Raw genomic sequence first — 18037 nt, forward strand, 5'->3', positions numbered from 1 at the left:
AACTAGCAGGCACAATGCAGGCCTTCACAGAGAAGGTGACTCAAGATCCAAAGGACACACATAGACATAAGCAGTAAGCTCTCAAGCAACGTGGTTGGTGTGTTTGTTGAATAAAGGGACACTGCAGACCTAAACGGTGCAGTTAGGGTTGTTGCCAAAGTCTCTAGGTGCCTACTGAAGGCCACTGGCCTAATACTCTTTTTAAGAGAAAAGAGAAGAAGAAGAAAATTCAGACTTTTCTGGAGTTCTTGGATACTGGAGCCCACATGACAATATTTCCTTGTTCTTTTAGGGGAAAAATTAAACTGATGACATTGGGAGGTTTTCGGACAAACATAGTGACTCAAGGTGCTTATCTGGTTGTAGGCAGGGCCCATTGGGCCATTTTAGGTGGCAGAGACCATGGTTCCTATCAGTCAGTGCATCATAGGCATTGGCAGTTTGGCTGCTTGGGGCACAGAAGGCCACCTCCATCTGAAGGGGTATGTTCCCCCAACACAGCTAAGGATTTAAGCCATAACAGTGGGGCATATCCACTTCTGCCTGCCACCTACGCTCCCCAAGTTCCAATGGCTGATTCAACAAAAGTAGTACTCTTATACATACTGAGTGGAGAATAGGACAGTATTTTGTTAATTGAGGACTTAATACAGATATAAATATTATAAACCACCCTCTCACAATATAACAGCCCAGTTTGGCTGGTCGCAAAAGGCTCCCCAGGGCATGGAGACTAACCACGGACTATCACAGGCTAAATGCCAAGGCCACTTAAGCTGAACACCAAAGAAGTATCCCCAATACAGCCAAACAAAAGTGTTGTCTCTTGTGACATCCTCTAATAAAAATGAGGCCCAGCAGCTGGTAGGCCTCTTTGAGTACTGGAGACCACATATACCTAACCTGGGTGTCCTTTTGCTCTCCTTAGTCAAAGTGACCAGCAAACCCACCAATTTTAAATGAGGTTCTTTGCGACAACAGGCCTTGGAAGCCATTCAACAAGTTGTGGTCCAGACACTGCTTTTAGAACCCTTAAAGCCTGCTAGCTCAATAAAATTACAGATGTCCAAAACCTCCATGCATGCTGATTGGAGTCTCTGGCAAGAAAAAACTACAACTGGGATGTACCAGCCTCTCACATTTTGGACATATAAGTTGCTTGAAGCAGCCCCCAGATACACCCCTTTTAAACAGCAACTCCTTGCTTGCTACTAGGCACTAGTCTCTGGACACTGAGCATCTTATGGCCAGAGCACCATACATGACACTACAACATGAAATGCCCATTCTTACTTGGGTTCATGCAAACTCCACCAATCAAATTAGACAGGCTCAACAGAGCTCAATTATTAAATGAAACTGGCACATCGAAACTGGCACATTTAAGATCATGTCCACCCAGGTCCCACGGGACCAGTAGGTTCCAAGTATAATGGCTAGCTAACCAAAAGTGACCAAGTAACCTGTTGAGGATGTTTTGGCTCCTCCTATGGGTTCAAAAATATGCCTACCAATGGTCTGGCATGGTTTACTAACAGTTCTGCCAAACTAAAAGCAGATGGGGTCCATTGGGCTGCCACCACCATCTGGCCAATAGATAGCCAACTTTTGACTGAGACTGGACGTGGACATTCTATCCAATAGGCTAAACTACATACAGTGGCAATGGCCACGCCAGCCACCTTTCTCACCATATCTTGCTGTATTTTCACAGACTCATGGGCCATTGCCAATAGCCTAGCCATGTTGTCAGAAGAAAAACAACTGAGTGACTGGACTGATTAAGGAATCCTCTGTGTGGGACAAGAATTATGGAAAGAGCCTGCAGCATAAAAGTTGTCAGAATCAAAATGGGGTCATTTATGTTAAAAAACAAAATCCTGAAAAATGGAGCCAGGTGAGGTCACACAGGAAGGGCTCTCTTACACCAATGCCTGAAAACAAAACTATCCTGAAACAACCTGTAAAAGCCACAACCATGCACAAAGGTCAACACAACCTTACACAAAAAAATACTTCTACAAGGACATCTGTCCAGCAACTGGATTATCCAGCCTTACACTGACACCACCCTTGTTATTGATCCTTGTAGTCAAAAATAATTATCTGAAAACAGTATGTAATCCTTCTCATTGTTTGTTTAAAAACCTTTGTCTTTGTTTACCTTCCCAAATACATGTATTCCCATTGCAATGTCTATTCCTGAATATATATCATTTTCTTTTAGAGTCTCCCTCTCTGTTATTTAGATTGGCATACTGGTATCTCAGAAGCAAGACTAAGATGGCTAAAGAGAAGGCTCCATCGATCGTCCCACCTGCAGGATCACCAGATTAAAAATTATACGAAAAAAGCACCTTCATAAGACTGAAAAGTCAAGTAGGCACTCACAGTACCTGGCTTTGACATCATATCACTGAAAGAGGCACTGAAAAGGGGAAGAAAGATATTCTTAAATCACTGATGCCACCCCTCCCCCATTCCCTGGCAGCAGCCCTGTGTCATGGACAGAACCTCTGTGCACTTAGGAGAGGGAGAGCACAGTGATTGAGAGACTGCATGGAATTCAGTGCTGCCCAGTCACTGGGAAAGCAAGCAAAACCATGTTGAACTCAGCTGATGTCCGCCTACAGAGGGAGCATTCAGATGAGCCCCAGCCAGAGAGGAATCACCCATCCCAGCAGTCGGAACCCAGTGATTCTGTCGAGGCTCATCACTGTAGGCTGAAGTGCTCTAAGGCCCTAAATAAACTAGAAAGCCAGTCTAGGCAACAAGGACTGCAACTCCTAGGTGAATCATGGTGCTGAGCCGGGCTTAGAGCAAGCAGACTTTGGGGAAAGATGACCTACTAAGACACTAGCTGGGAAGGCTAAGGGAGTGTTTGTGCCACCCCTGCTCCAACCCCAGGCAGCACAGCTCATGGCTCCAAAAGAAACCCTTTCCTTCTGCATGAGGAGAAGAAGGGGAAGAGTAAAGATGACTTTGTCTTGCATCTTGGATACCAGCTCATCCAAAGTAGGACAGGGCACCAGTCAGAGTCATGAGGACCCCATTCCAGGCCCTATCTCTCAGATGACATTTCTAAAGACACACCCTGGGCCAGAAGAGAACCTATTGCCTTGAAGGGAAGGACCCAGTCCAAGCAGGACCCATAACCTGCTGACTAAAGAGTACTTGGGCCCTGAATAACCAGGAGCAATACCCAAGTAGTATACCATGGGCCTTGGGTGAGACTCTGAGATGTGCTGGCTTCAGGTGAGACCCACTACAGTGCCTACAGTGAGAGACACCCTCTGCTTGAGAAAAGTAAAGGGGATTTTGTCTTGCACCTTAGGTACTAACTTGGAGACAGGGGTAGAGCACCAAGTGGGCTCTTGGGGTCTCTGATTCCAGGCCTTGGCTCTTGGCTGGCATTTCTGGATCTGACCTGGGACACAGAGGAGCCCTCTGCCCTAAAAGGTGAGTCCCAGGCCTGGCAGCATTCACCACAAGCTGACTAAAGAGTCCTTAGGCCTTAGGCCGGGCACAGTGGCTCACACCTGTAATCCTAGCAACTTTGAGAGGCCGAGGTGGGTGGATCACAAGGTTGGGAATTTGAGACCAGCCTGGCCCACATGGTGAAACCCTGTCTCTACTAGAAATACAAAATTTAGCCAGGCGTGGTGGCAGATGCCTGAAATTCCTGCTACTTGGGAGGCTGAGGCAGAGAACTGCTTGAACCTGGGAGGCGGAGGTTGCAGTGAGCTGAAGTCGCACCACTGCACTCCAGCCTGGGCAACAGAGCAGGTGAGACTCTGTCTCCAAAAAAAAAAAAAAAAAAAAAAAAGATATTATATAAATAGAAACAACGAAAAGTTAAAAAGTAGAGAGACAAAGTTAAAGGGTAGAGTTTTTTGCCTGTTTGTTTATGTAAGCAGTATTATGTTGTTATCAGCTTAAAATAATGAGTTATAAGATAGTATTTGCAAGCCTCATGGTAACCTCAAATTTTTTAAAAAATATGTATAACGAATATGCAGAAAGGAAAAAGCAGAAAATTAAATCATACCACCAGAGAAAAATCACCTGCACTAAAAGAAAGACTTGAAGAAAGGAAAGAAGAAAGAGAAGACCATAAAACAACTAGAAAACAAATTTTAAAATGGCCAGAGTAAGCCCTTACTTATCAATAATAACATTGAGTGTAAATGGACTAAACTTTCCAATCAAAAGACATAGAGTGGCTGAATGGATTTAAAAACAAAAGACCCAATGATCTGTTGCCTATGAGAAATGCACTTAGCCTATAAAGGCACATATAGACTGAAGATAAAGGGATGGAAAGATATTCTATGACAATGGAAACCAAAAACAAACAGGAGTAGCTTTACTTATGCCAGACAAAATAGATTTCAAGACAAAACCTATACGGAGATGCAAAGTAGGTCATTATGTAATTATAAAGGGGTCAATCCAGCAAGAGGATATGACAATTATAAATATATACACAATCAACACTGGAGCAGCCAGATATATAGAGAAATATTAGAGCTATAGAGAACGATGGACCCTAATACAACAACAGCTGAAGACTTAAACACCCCATTTTCAGCATTAGACCAGTCTTCCAGACAGAAAATCAACAAGCAAATATCTGATTTAATCTGCACTATAGAACAAATGGGCCTAATAGATATTTACAGAAATATTTTGTACAATGGCTGCAGAATACATTCTTCTCCTCAGCACATCAATCACTTTCAAGAATAGATTATATGTTAGGTCATAAAACAAGTCTTAAACAGTTTTAAAAATTGAAATAATATCAGGCATCTTCTCTAGTCATAATGGAATAAAACCAGAAATCAATAACAATAGGAATTTTGGAAACTATAAACTACATAGAAATTAAACGATATGCTCCCAAATCAAGAAATTAAGAAGGAAACTGAAAAATTTCTTGAAACAAATGATAAGAGAAACACAATGCACCAAAACCTATAAGATGCAGCAAAAGCAGTACTAAGAAGGAAGTTTATAGCTATAAGTGCCCACATCAAAACAGAAGAAAAACTTCAAATACACAACCTAATACAGAACTAGAAAAGCAAGAGCAAACCAAACCCAAAGTTAGAATAAATAATAAAGATTGGAGATGAAATAAATGAAATTGAAATGAAGAAAGCAATACAAAAGACCAACTGGTTCTTTGAAAAGATAAACAAAATTGACAAACCATTAGCCACACCAAGAAAAAAAGAGAGAAGACCCAAATAAATAAAATCAAAGATAAAAAGGGAGATATTACAACTGATACTGCAGAAATTCAAAGGATCATTAGTGGCTACTATGAGCAACTATATGGCAATAAATTGGAAAATCTAGAAGAAATAGAAAAATTCCTAGACACATAAATCTAACAACATTGAACCATGAAGAAATCCAAAACCTGAACAGACCAATAACAAGTAACAAATTTGAACTTGTAATAAAAAGTTTCTCAGCAAAGAAAAGCCTGGGACCCAGTGGCTTCACTGCTAAACTCTACCAAACATTTAAAGAACTAATACCAATTCTACTCAAACTACTCTGAAAAACAGAGGAGGAGGGAATATGTCCAAAGTCATTCTACTAGGCCAGTATTACCCTGATACCAAAACCAGAGAGAGACAGATAAAAAAATGAAAACTACAGGCCAATATCACTGATGAATATTGATACAAAAATCCTCAACAAAATACTCCCAAACCAAATTCAACAACACACCAAAAAGATCATTCATCATGACCAAATGGGATTTATCCCAGGGATGCAAGGATGGTTCAACATATGCAAATCAATAAATGTGTTACATCATATCAACAAAATGAAGAACAAAACCCATATGATCATTTCAATTGATGCTAAAAAAGCATTTGATGAAATTCAACATCCCTTTCATGATAAAAGCACTAAAAAAAATGGGTATAGAAGGAACATATGTCAACACAATAAAATTCATATATGACAGACCCGTAGGTAGTATCATACTGAATGGGGAAAAACTGAAATCCTATCCTCTAAGATTGGGAACAGGACAAAGATGCCCACTTTCACCACTGTTATTCGACACAGTACTGGAAGTCCTTGCTAGAGCAATCAGACAAGATAAAGAAAGGAAGGGCATCCAAATTAGAAAGGAAGAAGTCAAATTTTCCTTGTCTGCAGATGATATTATCTTATATTTGTTAAAACTTAAAGACTTCACCAAGAAACTATTAGAACTGATCAACAAATTCAGTAAAGTTGCAGGATACAGAATCAATATACAAATATCATTAGCTTTCCTATATGCCAACAGCAAAAAATCTGAAAAAGAAATCAAGAAAGTAATCCCATTTACAATAGCAACAAGTAAAATTAAATACCTAGGAATTAACTTAACCAAAGCAGTGAAGTATCTCTACAATGAAAACTACAAAACATTGATGAAAGAAATTGAAGAAGACTCAAAAAAGGAAACATATTCCATGTTCATAGATTGGAAGAATCAATATTGTTAAAATGTTCATTCTACTCAAAGCAATCTACATAGTTACTGCAATCCATATCGAAATACCAAAGACATTCCTTACAAAAATAGAAAAAACAATCCTAAAATGTATATGGAACCACAAACCCAGAATTGCCAAAGCTATCCTAAGTAAAAAGAACTAAACTGGAGGAATCACATTAGCTGACTTCAAATTATACTATAGAGCTATAGTAACCAAAACAGCATGGTAATGGCATAGAAACAGATACATAGACCAGTAGAACAGACTAGAGTACCCCAAATAAATCCACACATCTATAGTAAACTTATTTTTTACAAAGGTGCCAAAACACATTCACTGGGGAAAGGATAGTCTCTTCAGTAAATAGTGCTGGGAAAACTGGATATCCATAAGCAGAAAAATGAAACTAGACACCGATTTCTAGCCACATAAAAAATCAAATCAAAATGGGTTAAAGACTTAAATCTAAGACCTTAAACTATGAAACTACTACAAGAAAACATTGGGGAAACTCTCCGAGACATTGGAATAATTTATGCAAGTAAAATTTCTTGAGTAACACCCAACAAACACAGGCAACCAAAGCAAAAATGGACAAATAGAATCTCATTAAGTTAAAAAGCTTCTGCACAACAAAGGAAACAATCAACAAAGTGAAGAGACAAACCACAGAATGGGAATACATTTTTTCCAAACTACCCATCTGATAAGGGATTAAGTAACCAGAATATATAAGAAGCTCAAACAACTCTATAGGAAAAATAATCTCATAATCTGATTTTAAAATGGTCAAAAGACCTGAATAGACATTTCTCAAAAGAAGAAATACAATTTGCAAACAGGCATATGAAAAAGTGCTCAACATCATGGATCATCAGAGAAATACAAATCAAAACTACAATCTAGCTAGTGGTCTATCAATCCTGTTTATCCTTTCAAAAAACCAGTGTTTGGTTTCATTGAGCCTTTGTATGGGTTTTGGGGTCTCAATTTCATTCAGTTCTGCTCTAATTTTAGTTATTTATTTTCTTTTCTAGCTTTGGGGTCAGTTTGTTCTTGTTTTTCTAGTTTCTCTAGGTGTGATATTAGATTGTTAATTTGAGATCTTTCTAACTTCTTGATGCAGGCATTTAGCACTATAAACTTATTCTTTACACTGCTTTTGCTGCATCCACAGAGATTTTGGTATGTTATGTCTCTGTTTTTGTTTATTTCCAAGAATTTTTTAATTTCTTCCTTCATTTTGTTGTTTACCTAAAAGTTTTTATTTTTTTGCATTTATTGAGACTTGATTTATGGCCGAGCATCTGGTTAATCTTGCAGTATGTTCTGTGTGCAGATGAGAAGAATGTATATTCTGTGGTTGATGGGTGGACTGTTCTGTAGATGTCTTTTAAGCCCAATTTGTCCAGCGTTGAATGTAAGTCCAGAATTTCTTTGTTAGTTTTCTCCCTCGATGATCTCATGCTGTCAGTGTGGTGTTGAAGTCCTCAACTATTTTTTTGTGGTTGTGTGCTTATCTAAGTCTCTTTGTAGGTAATAAAATAAGAAGTACTTGTTTTATGAACCTGGGTGCTTCTGTGTTGGTATATTTAGAATCAGTAAGTCTTCTTATTGAATTGAGCCCTTTATCATTATGTAGTGCCTTTTTTTGGTCTTTTTTAACTGTTGTTGGTTTAAAGTCTGTTTTACCTGATATAAGAATATCTTTTTGCTCTTTTTGGTTTTCCATTTTTATGACAGATCTTTCTCCAACCCTTTACTTTGAGCCTATAGATGTCATTACATGTAAGATGGGTCTCTTGAAGATAGCAGACAGATTGGTCTTGTTTTTTTTTTTCTTTTTCATTCAATAATTAATTTAATTCACTGTGCCTTTTAAGTGGGGGTGTTAAGACTGTTTACATTCCAGATTTATATTGATATAGGAGGTTTTGATCCTATCGTGAAGTTGTTAGCTGGCTGTAGTTTCTATTCTGCGGTTCCTTTATAGGGTCTACGGGCTAGGTACTTAAGTGTGATTTTGTGGTAACAGGTATTGTTCTTTTGTTTCCACATTTGGAACTTCCTTAAAGATTTCTTGTAAGGTTGGTCTAATGGTAACAAATTCCCTTAGCAATTGCTTATCTGAAAAAATATTTTATTTTACCTTCATATATGAAGCTCAATTTGGCAGGATATGAAATTCTTGGTTGGAATGTCTTTCCTTTGAGAATGCTGAAAATAGACCCCCAATCTCTTCTGGCTTGTAAGGTTTCTGCTGAGAAGTCCACTGTTAGCCTGATGGGGGTCCCTTTGTATGTGATCTGACCTTTTTCTCTAGTTGCATTTAAGATTTTTTCTTTAGTGCTGGCCTTAAACAATCTGGTGCCTATATGCCCTAGTGATGTTCATTTTGTGTAGAATCTAGCAGGTGTTCTCTGGATTTCTTGTATCTGGGTGTCTATCTCTCTAGCAAGATTACAGAGGTTTTATTCTATTATTCCCTCAAATTTGTTTCCCAGATTGATTACTTTTTCTCCTGCTCTCTCAAGAATGCCAACACTTTGTATGTTTAGTGGCTTTACATAATGCCATATTTCGTAAAGACTTTGTTCATTTTTTAAAATTATCTTTATTTTTGTCTGACTAGGTTAGTTTGAAAAAATCATTCTTGAAGCTCTGAAATTCTTTCTTCTGCTTCATCCAGTCTATTAATAAAGCTTTAAATTGTATTTTGAAATTCCTTAAGTGAGTTTTTCAGTCCCAGTAGTTCTAATTGATTTCTTTTCAAGATGTTTATCTCTTTTTTCATTTCCTGGACTGACTTAGAAGTTTCTTCACGTTGATTTTCAACTTTGTCTTGGATCTCTTCGAGCCTCCTTACAATTGATGCCTTAAATTCTTTATCTGTCATTTCTGAGTTTCCATTTGGGTTCAGGAGCTAGAGTGATCCTTTGATGTTGTCACAACATTTCGATTTTCATGATGCCAGAATTCTTATGCTTTTTCCTTCTCATCTGGAGGGGGTAAGGTCTTTTGGCTTTGCACCTATAGCCCTAGCTACTTCTGTCAGCAGGTTTCATTTGGGGCTGCATGGCTTGGCCTATAGGCCAGTAGATGGCACTTGCGGGTAAGAGCCAGCTGCTACACAAGTAGGCAGTTAAGTATCCTGTCTGTGTTTACTGTGAAGTGCTCTGTTTTTTCAGGTGAAGCCCTGGACAGTAGAGTGCCCAGTACTCTGGGGTTCCTATTCTGCAGAGGTAGGGTGACAAATGTGGGCAGAGCTGGAGCCCCTGGCTTGCCCACAAATACCCCAATGGTGAGCACAAGCACTAGCCCTAGCAAGGGTGGCTAGAAGAAGCTCCTGTAAGTGCACTTAGGTCTCTGTAGGGGTAGGGGGTAAGGTGGCGTCACCAGCTCCCCATCCTAGATAGGCAGGAACTTGAGTTGTTTCCCTATCACTCCCCTGTTCTAGGACTTGTGACTCCTAGTTCAGGTGTACCTTGTAGTCTATCTGCAGTCCACAATGTGGTTGAAAGCCATGGGAAATGTCTGTTTTGTGACTCTGTGGGAGTGGTTTCACAGCATAATCTCATGACTCAACCCAATACAGATAGCTTTATGGCTTGTCTGTTCTCCGATGTGGCAGTACTGCTACTTCTTGTATGGGGGGACTCCACCTTTGGGCCCACGTGAGTGGATGTTGGTTACGGTGGTGTTGGCTAGTTGAGTCAGCCTAATCTCAGGCCTTAGGGGAAGTGGTTGCAGTGAGATAGGTATTTCCACAGTTCCCAGGCCGCTAGATGACCCGCAGGACAACACGTATGAGTTCTGAAGGGGCTAGACTGGGGTTGGAGTTCAGGTGCTGTCTATGATGGGGTGGGGCAGGCTGGCCACCAGGTCTCCAGCCAAACTAACTCTCAGGCAGGGGCAGGCAGAACACTTAGATGGTGGGAGCCCAAGGGAATATCCCAGGCCACTGGGGGCTGGGTTTTCAGAAGGGCTCTGGGCCACAGCTGACATGTCCAGGTAGTGGCAGGGAGGTTAGGCTGTGGGCCCTTCACTGGGGAGGGCAGGATTTCTCAGCTGAAGCAATGAAGACACACAGCTGTGGGGTGCGTGACATGCTCCTGCTTCCTCCCATCCAACCGATGCTGGACTTCACTTTTGGGGGCACGCAAGGGTGCCACACCTTACTACCTCTGGGAGTTTTGCCCCAGAGGAACTCAGAGCCATGACTGCCCACAGTGTTCAGATGAGGGTGTGGCTATTGTGCTGGAGCCCAAGCCATGAGCCTTGCCCGGAGAAGGGCGGCAGGGGTGGGGGATCATGTGATCTGCAGTCTGGGTGCTTCCTGGAGGAACACAGAGCCACACTGGCCATAGTGTTCAGGCAGGGGTGCGGTTGCTGCACTAGAAGCCCAAACCAATGAGTCTTAGTGAGGAGCAGTGGGGCAGTCTGGCCACTCCTCCGCACTGTGGCAATGGCCGCTATTGGGGCTACAGCAGCTAGCACCAGGTTGCTCAGGGATCCAAGGCCTGTGGAGCTCCATGTGGGCTTGAGTGGTACCTCTCTAAAGACTCCAGGCAGCTCTCTGTTAGTCCAGAGGCCTGGGGCAGGGGCAGGTGGGTTCTCATGTGCCCAGGATTACAAAGGTCCACGGTAAGTGTGGATTCCCCCAAAACTCTCACTTGTTCACCCTTTCCCCACATTAGGGAGCCTCCCCTGGCTCCACACCAGTCCCAGTAGGAGCTGCCTGGGCTTTGCTCATCTCTGTTCTCCATGGGGCCTGCTGCCTCCTTTGTAAATCCTGATGTGAGGTCTTAGACAATCCACTTAAAGAGCTAGTATTTATAGACCATTTTGTTTCCTCTCTGTGAGAGCAGTGCACACTAGCTGCTTCTAGTCAGTCCTCTTGAACTAGAAACAAAGCCATCTTAAGAAAGGACCTTGCATCCTTCCTGGGAGGACCTTGCCTCCTTCCTGATTTCTACAAAATCAGAGTACTGTTTGGTCTGCACACCTGATTTAATATTCTGTTTGCTCTGCACATCTAAGTTAAAATTTTTGCAAGTACTCTGATCTTGGTTTCATTTGATTTGGTTATGTGCATCTGTAAATAATTTGGCTCTTTTTCTCTTGCTTGCTTTTCAATGTCTTCTGAGAACAAAAATATTGTAAATAGTGGCCACGCGATGGCCAATTAAAATCCACTAAGGTGGCTAATCACCATCTAAAACACTGGTCTAAACCCCTGTCATTCCCTGACAGGATTTATAGGATTTATTTGGTCTGGAGAGATTAATAGCAAATAGAATGGGATTCCCCAGTATTCGGGCATGCCAAGTATTCTGGCTGGCTACATGGCTTTTCCTTGTGCAGTTTTCAGTCAATAGTCATCTTAAGAATCATTCAATGTCCCCAGGCTTGTTTTTCTCGGTACCAAATTAAGAAACTACAACTATAGAATTTTTTTAAATGCTGGTATATAGAGGCTCCCAACTTCTTTATCTCTTTTTTCTTTTCTTCTTCTTCTCTGCTTACTCTGAATCTATTGACTTTTTCACTTGAATTAAGATATTCTACTGTTGCTAATTTCAAAAGTCAATTAGAAGTTTTTCTTAAGGCATTTCAGCCAAGATAAGAAAAAACAAAAAAAAAGGGGGCTTTCAAATTACAACAGCTCTGTAGCAACCAACAACCTAGCCTTGTACACCTAAAAGTCATCCTTTCAGAAATGTAAAATTAGGTTTGCCTTGCTAGCAGTTGCTTAGGGTGATATAATAGCTAATTAAAAGACTGACAATCTAAAAAGAAAAGAACTAGATAAATGTTTATAAAAATTTAGGCTCTCAGATTAAACGAGTCAAAATCTTGAGTTCAGAGCAATAATATAAGTTATCTCTGCCTGGCATAAAAATTTTGCTTTGTCTGCCATGCATGATGACCTTGTTAAAATACAGATTCAGGTTCAGTATATTTGCCAGGTTCAGTAGGACTGAGGCAGGGCCTGCGATTCTGCACTTCTACAAAGCTCCTACGTGATACTGATGCTTCTGGTCCATAGACCACACTTTCAGCAAGGTACAAGCCCATAAAACAAACCTCAACAATTTCAATGAACACGTATCACATAGACACCTTCTACGACCACAGTGAATTTTTGTTAAAAATTAATAACAAAAAAATAAAATTTCATTTTAGAAAATTTGAAACACAAATTAATTCATGGATTAGACATGGTATCATATATAGTTTGTTATAACGAAAGCACTGCAATGTTAAGTTAAAACTTATTGGACTGTTGTGGATGCCATAAAACTGGCATTTCAATGGAAATGTGTAGCTTTAAATATTTTATTTGTTAACTAATATCCAACTTATGAAAGTAAAAGGAACAACAGAAAAAAATCCAAGAAAGTAGAAGAAAACAGGTAACAAAAATTACAGTGGAAATTCAACAACAACAAAACACAATAAAAAGAATTAATTTTCAAAGCAAAATTGGTTTCTTTTCAAAAAGAAATCAAAGTAGTTAAACTTCTAGCAAGATTACCAAATAATAAGAGCAAAGGCACATATAGATAATATTGTGAATGGAAAAGAAGATACAACCACAGATACAGCAGAAATGAATATGATGATAAGACAATTACTTCAAAATAGACTAAAAGACATTGTAAAAGTGATAAAAGATATTAGAGAACAATATAAATCAGATTTAGCAAACATCATGGATGAGGTAACAGAGCTCAGGAAAGAAATAGATATAAAACAAAAAATAAATTCAAAATTGAAGACGTTAAACTGGAAGTAGTTACCAGAGCAAAAAAAACACAACAGATAATTTCTTAAGCAAATAGGAGGTAAAGGGAGAAAAAATTGTTTAAAATAAAATAAATGAAGGGATAAAAGTAATTCAAGAGAAAGTGACAAATATTAAAGATCAGAAAAAAGATTCAATCTAGAGTTAGCAGGAATTCCTGAAAAAGAACACCAAGGGAAGGCGGCCAAACAAATACCAAAAACTATGATTCAAAAAACTTCCTGAATTAAAAAAAAATTTGATACTACATATTGAAAGAATGTACCATATTACTGAACACATCAACCTAGAATAGCCAACACCAAGACAAAGGTTTTAAAGAAAAAGAAAAAAATCCTCTGGGCATCTAGGCAAAAAAACCAAGTGACTTCTAATGGGGAAAAAAATAGATTACCATTACTACTAGGCTTTTCATCAGCCTTGCTGTATGTCAGAAAAAAAAAATGCAACAATAAAATTCACGATACTCAAGGAAGAAAATATAAGCTAAAAATTTTATATCTATTCAAACTGACCATTAAATACAACGACCAGAGTAAAACTTCCATTGACATTCAAAAATTCAGGGGACTGTTGTTCCCATAAACACTTTCTGAAGAAGGTACTAGGGAAGAAATTTCAGATAATCACAATGACCAGAGAAATATTTGCATAAGCTCTAATGGTGAACATTAAACATATATACTTGTGGACTTAAGAGATGCAGCAAGATTTAAAAGGGAGATGATGTAACAGGTAATATCTATGTGCTCTGACAATGATGATATAGTACAATTATTTTTAAATGAGGAGTTAAAATTTAAAAATTTCAAAATGGAGAAAGAAAAGAGGGAAGGATATATGCTAACAATGATTTTAACTGTTTTCAGGAAATTTTTAAGTGCCTATAGTGTTACAGGAGTTAAAAGGGGTCCTTGGGAAGTTTTTGTTTCTTTTAAAGCAGCTCCAGAAATGTTTCCTGTCTTGCAGAAAGGCCCTGGCTCTTAGAACCTCTCCCTCGACCCCAGCCCCGCCACCCCACCCAAGCTTCAATGTGCAAATGCTGGCCATTAGAAACAAACTGGGTCCACCCAAACATGGCAATTCGGGCCGTCTTCTTCCTTGCCCCAACATGTGCCTAGCAACATGGCAGCCCCCACATATCCCCACGTGTGTAGAACATCAAGGTGCCCTGCATTTGCATATTAAAAGGCTAGGGCAGGAGGGCCAGTTTTTCCCTGGGCTATGTGAATGACATGCCTGGTCAAACCAATCCCCTCAGCCCTATGCAAATCAGAAACCAACTCCTCCAGCTTCCTCTTATAAGCAGCCACTATTCTGCTGCACATGGGGTTTTCTCTTTGTTCAAATCCCTCCTCCGTCTGTCTCTGCATGGAGGAGCTGTTTCCTTCTTCCTTCCTTCTTTCTTGCCTACTAAACTTTTCACTCCTTAAAACCACTCCACGTGTGTCTGTGTCGTTTTATCCAAACCGGCGCGAAACGAAGAACCCTGATGTTCCTCCAGTCATTGGAGCCGTATCAGTAGTACAAAAAATATGCAAGAAGTATACAAGGGAAAAATTTAAAACTTTATGAAATGATTTTAACAGAGGCCTAAAGAAATATAAAAATATACTATGTCCACGCACAGGAAGATTTAGTAACACAGAGATTTTGATCTCTCCAAGTTGCATTTATAGATTAAGTGCAAATCCCGTGAAAAGCCCAGGAGGGGTTTTCATAGAATTTGGTAAATTAATTATCAGTTTTACATAAAAGAGTATGGCACCAAGAATAGTGAGGATATTTCTGAAAAAGAATAGGGTGAGAGACTTATCCTACCCGATGTCAAGACTCACCTGAAACTTTAAAAGTTAGTGTAATACTAGTGCAGGAATAAACAGACCAACCAGTGGAATTAAGAATCCAGAACTCTCTTACACTTTCATAATAGTGAAAGAGGTGGCATGTCAGATCATAGCGAGGGAAGAGTTATTTGATAAACAGATATGGAAAAATGGTTACCAAACAGAAAAATTCAGTGTCATAACCCTATCTCACTTAATATAAAAAAATCAATCCCAGATGGATTTGGAATTTGTCTTCTTAAAAACCTTTAAACTTCTTACTAAAAACTTACAGGTGACTGTCCTTCTGATCTTGGGGTAGGAAATGATATCTTTAAAATATTTTTATAAAATTATCTGCTTTAAAAATGATAAGCTTTTGTTAATCAATAGACATATAAAAGAAAGTGAGTTACAAATTGGGAGAAGATATTAGTAGTAAAGAAATGAACAACAAATCAGTATCAAGAATATATGAATATTCTTACCAACAAAAAATGTGCAAATTGCATAAGCTTTCCATAAAAGCGAAAACAGATGTGGCCAAAATACTCATGAGATTCAATCTCAAGACTATCATGAAATACCATTTTATAGCCATTTAATTGGCAATAATAAAAAAATGTGCCAATACCAACTTGGTAAGAATATATGAATCTATAGGGTGGGAGTATAATTGGTATCACTCCTTTGAAAAACAACTTGACCTTATCCTATAAGTTGAACATATTCTACATCTGATCCAACTCTTAAGTATATATGCAAGAAAAACAATTGTAGATGTGTACTGGACACATGTATAAAAATGTTCATATTAACATGCACCCAAGAGCAAAAACCTTGATACAACCTGCAAATCCATCAAAGGAGATGCATGAATAAAATATTTAATATTTACACAATGAAATACTACACAGCAGTAAAAGTGAATGGACTACAGCAACACTAAACAATATGGGCAAATATTAGCAATTTAATATTATATAAACATAATTACTGAATTATTACATACAGCTTGATGTCCTTTCTATGCATTAAAACCAAACAAAATAAAGGCATTTTTACCATCACATAAGAAATGAGAATACACACGCACACAATTTAAAGTGATAATTATCTTGGCGGAAGGAGCGAAGGTGGGGGTGTTACAGGATGAGATATGACAGAAGTTATTGTTGGAGTCCTAGTTTTGAAGTTGGGTAGTAAGCTCATTGGTGCTCGTGACATTATTAAAAGAAACAAATAATAGGGGATGCGTGCATCCATGAGGAGAAACGTGGCATGAACAATAGGTATAAATTCTAACTCTCACCTCTGCTGTGAATGAGGCAAAGATCTACAGCACATTTACTTGATCACACAGTCTGTCAAACAAAGACACGTTAGTGGCCACGGTGGGCTGTGACAACTCTAGTCTCACCTCGATGAGTCAGGTTAAAAAGGATATTGACACTTCTCTTCCTTAAGTAATTTTCAGCTATGAGTGTGAAGTTATAGGTTTCTTGTGAGTCTTGAGTTATTTGCCAATTACACCAGTTTTTGTGTGTACAAAGTTTCTTTTCCCCAGAAAATCTTTAAAAACAAAACAAAATAACACAACCATTACGAGGTTTTTACTTTTGTCAAAGCAAATGTATCCCTTATCCCTCAGGGCATACTCAGTGACTGTCAAACTATGTTCCCCATAATGGCATTGATCCATCACCAACAAATACCAATAACGAAAATATTGTTTCTACAAATTTGACATATGTGCTGAAATGTCTTAACATGAATCACTGACTCCCCATGGGTGGCAAGAACATCCCTTAATTTACTTGGAATATTCCTAAAAAGTCAGAAATTGGGTAAACCCAGATTATCAGACAGGACTATTTTCACGTCAAGGTATACATTAACTGTCTTTCTTACCATGCTATGCTAAATGTTCCTTTTTTAAAAACCTCAGGTAGAAAGTATTAGACACTTGTCACCACTTAAAGGTTTCCTCTTGACCTTGGCAGGTGGTTCTGAAATATTTGTTCAAATTTCCTGCAACATCTAAGTGTAGATTTTTGCCATGTTGTCACAAGCACCTCAAACAAGGAAGAACTTGTCAATAATGTAACCAGAGCCAACTTACGATTCAAATAAAGTGTAGCTTTGGGAAGGTTGTTTAGACCACCCCAAGGCAGTGTCCGTCCCAGGATCCCAAGTACAGTGCAAAGTCTTGAAGTCCTCGGCTTCACAAGAAAAGTCCTTGGGCTCCTCAAGTACTTCTGTCCATACAAAGGAGAACAGACCTAGTTAAATCTTTTTATTGGAAGATAAGCCAAATGGAAAGCTCTGTTTAGAGTCTGAAGCCACAGAGTTACTCTGAACAAGGAAGGGGTCACTGAGGTGGAAGGCTACCTATCAACAGCCTCCAAAAGTCACTTTTCAGGGGTCACCTCATCTTGGCCCCTTCTCCTTCCTGCCCTTGTGATTTTCTGAGATGTCATGGGCATGGATGGTCCATGTTATGCAAGTGGCTGACGCTATGTCCATTTGACAAGGGTTGTATCCCCGGTGCCTGCCAATGTTTCATTTCGGGTGCTGTGGCTCACAGAATGCTTCGGGGATGCAAGGAATCAGTCAGATTTGTACACCTGCTAAATTCAACAGGCAGGAGCTGAGTGTTCAGGGGATGGCAAAGCACCTCCGAATCCCCAGAGTTACTGCTGCCCTTAGTGGTCATGCTAAGGGGACACAGATGAATCAGGCATCCAGGAGACTGGAGACTGACTTTGGCAAGGGAGGCAGGGAGGGAGATGTTCCCTACTGTGCAGGGGAAGGAGATGCTCAAAACAAAATACAGGAGGCCACTAGTTGTGCACACACAGATCTATATAAAAATCAAAATGTTCCCA

General features: G+C 39.4%; 1 protein-coding gene across 4 annotated transcripts in view; it reads right to left on the minus strand.

Annotated features, from left to right (window-relative positions):
* Positions 1-18037, minus strand: part of OSMR (oncostatin M receptor) — an 87975-nt gene that overhangs the window by 32913 nt on the left and 37025 nt on the right. For all 4 annotated transcript variants that reach the window (XM_055367927.2, XM_055367926.2, XM_004058929.4 and 1 more), the window contains exons 6-7: positions 17272-17407; positions 16570-16721 (exon numbers count right to left, since the gene is read on the minus strand). In XM_055367927.2, coding sequence (XP_055223902.1) covers positions 16570-16721; positions 17272-17407 — 288 coding nt within the window. The remainder of the gene's footprint in view (positions 1-16569; positions 16722-17271; positions 17408-18037) is intronic.

This window comes from Gorilla gorilla, chromosome 19 (assembly GCF_029281585.2).
Source record: "Gorilla gorilla gorilla isolate KB3781 chromosome 19, NHGRI_mGorGor1-v2.1_pri, whole genome shotgun sequence".
In the NCBI taxonomy this organism is placed as follows: domain Eukaryota; kingdom Metazoa; phylum Chordata; class Mammalia; order Primates; family Hominidae; genus Gorilla; species Gorilla gorilla.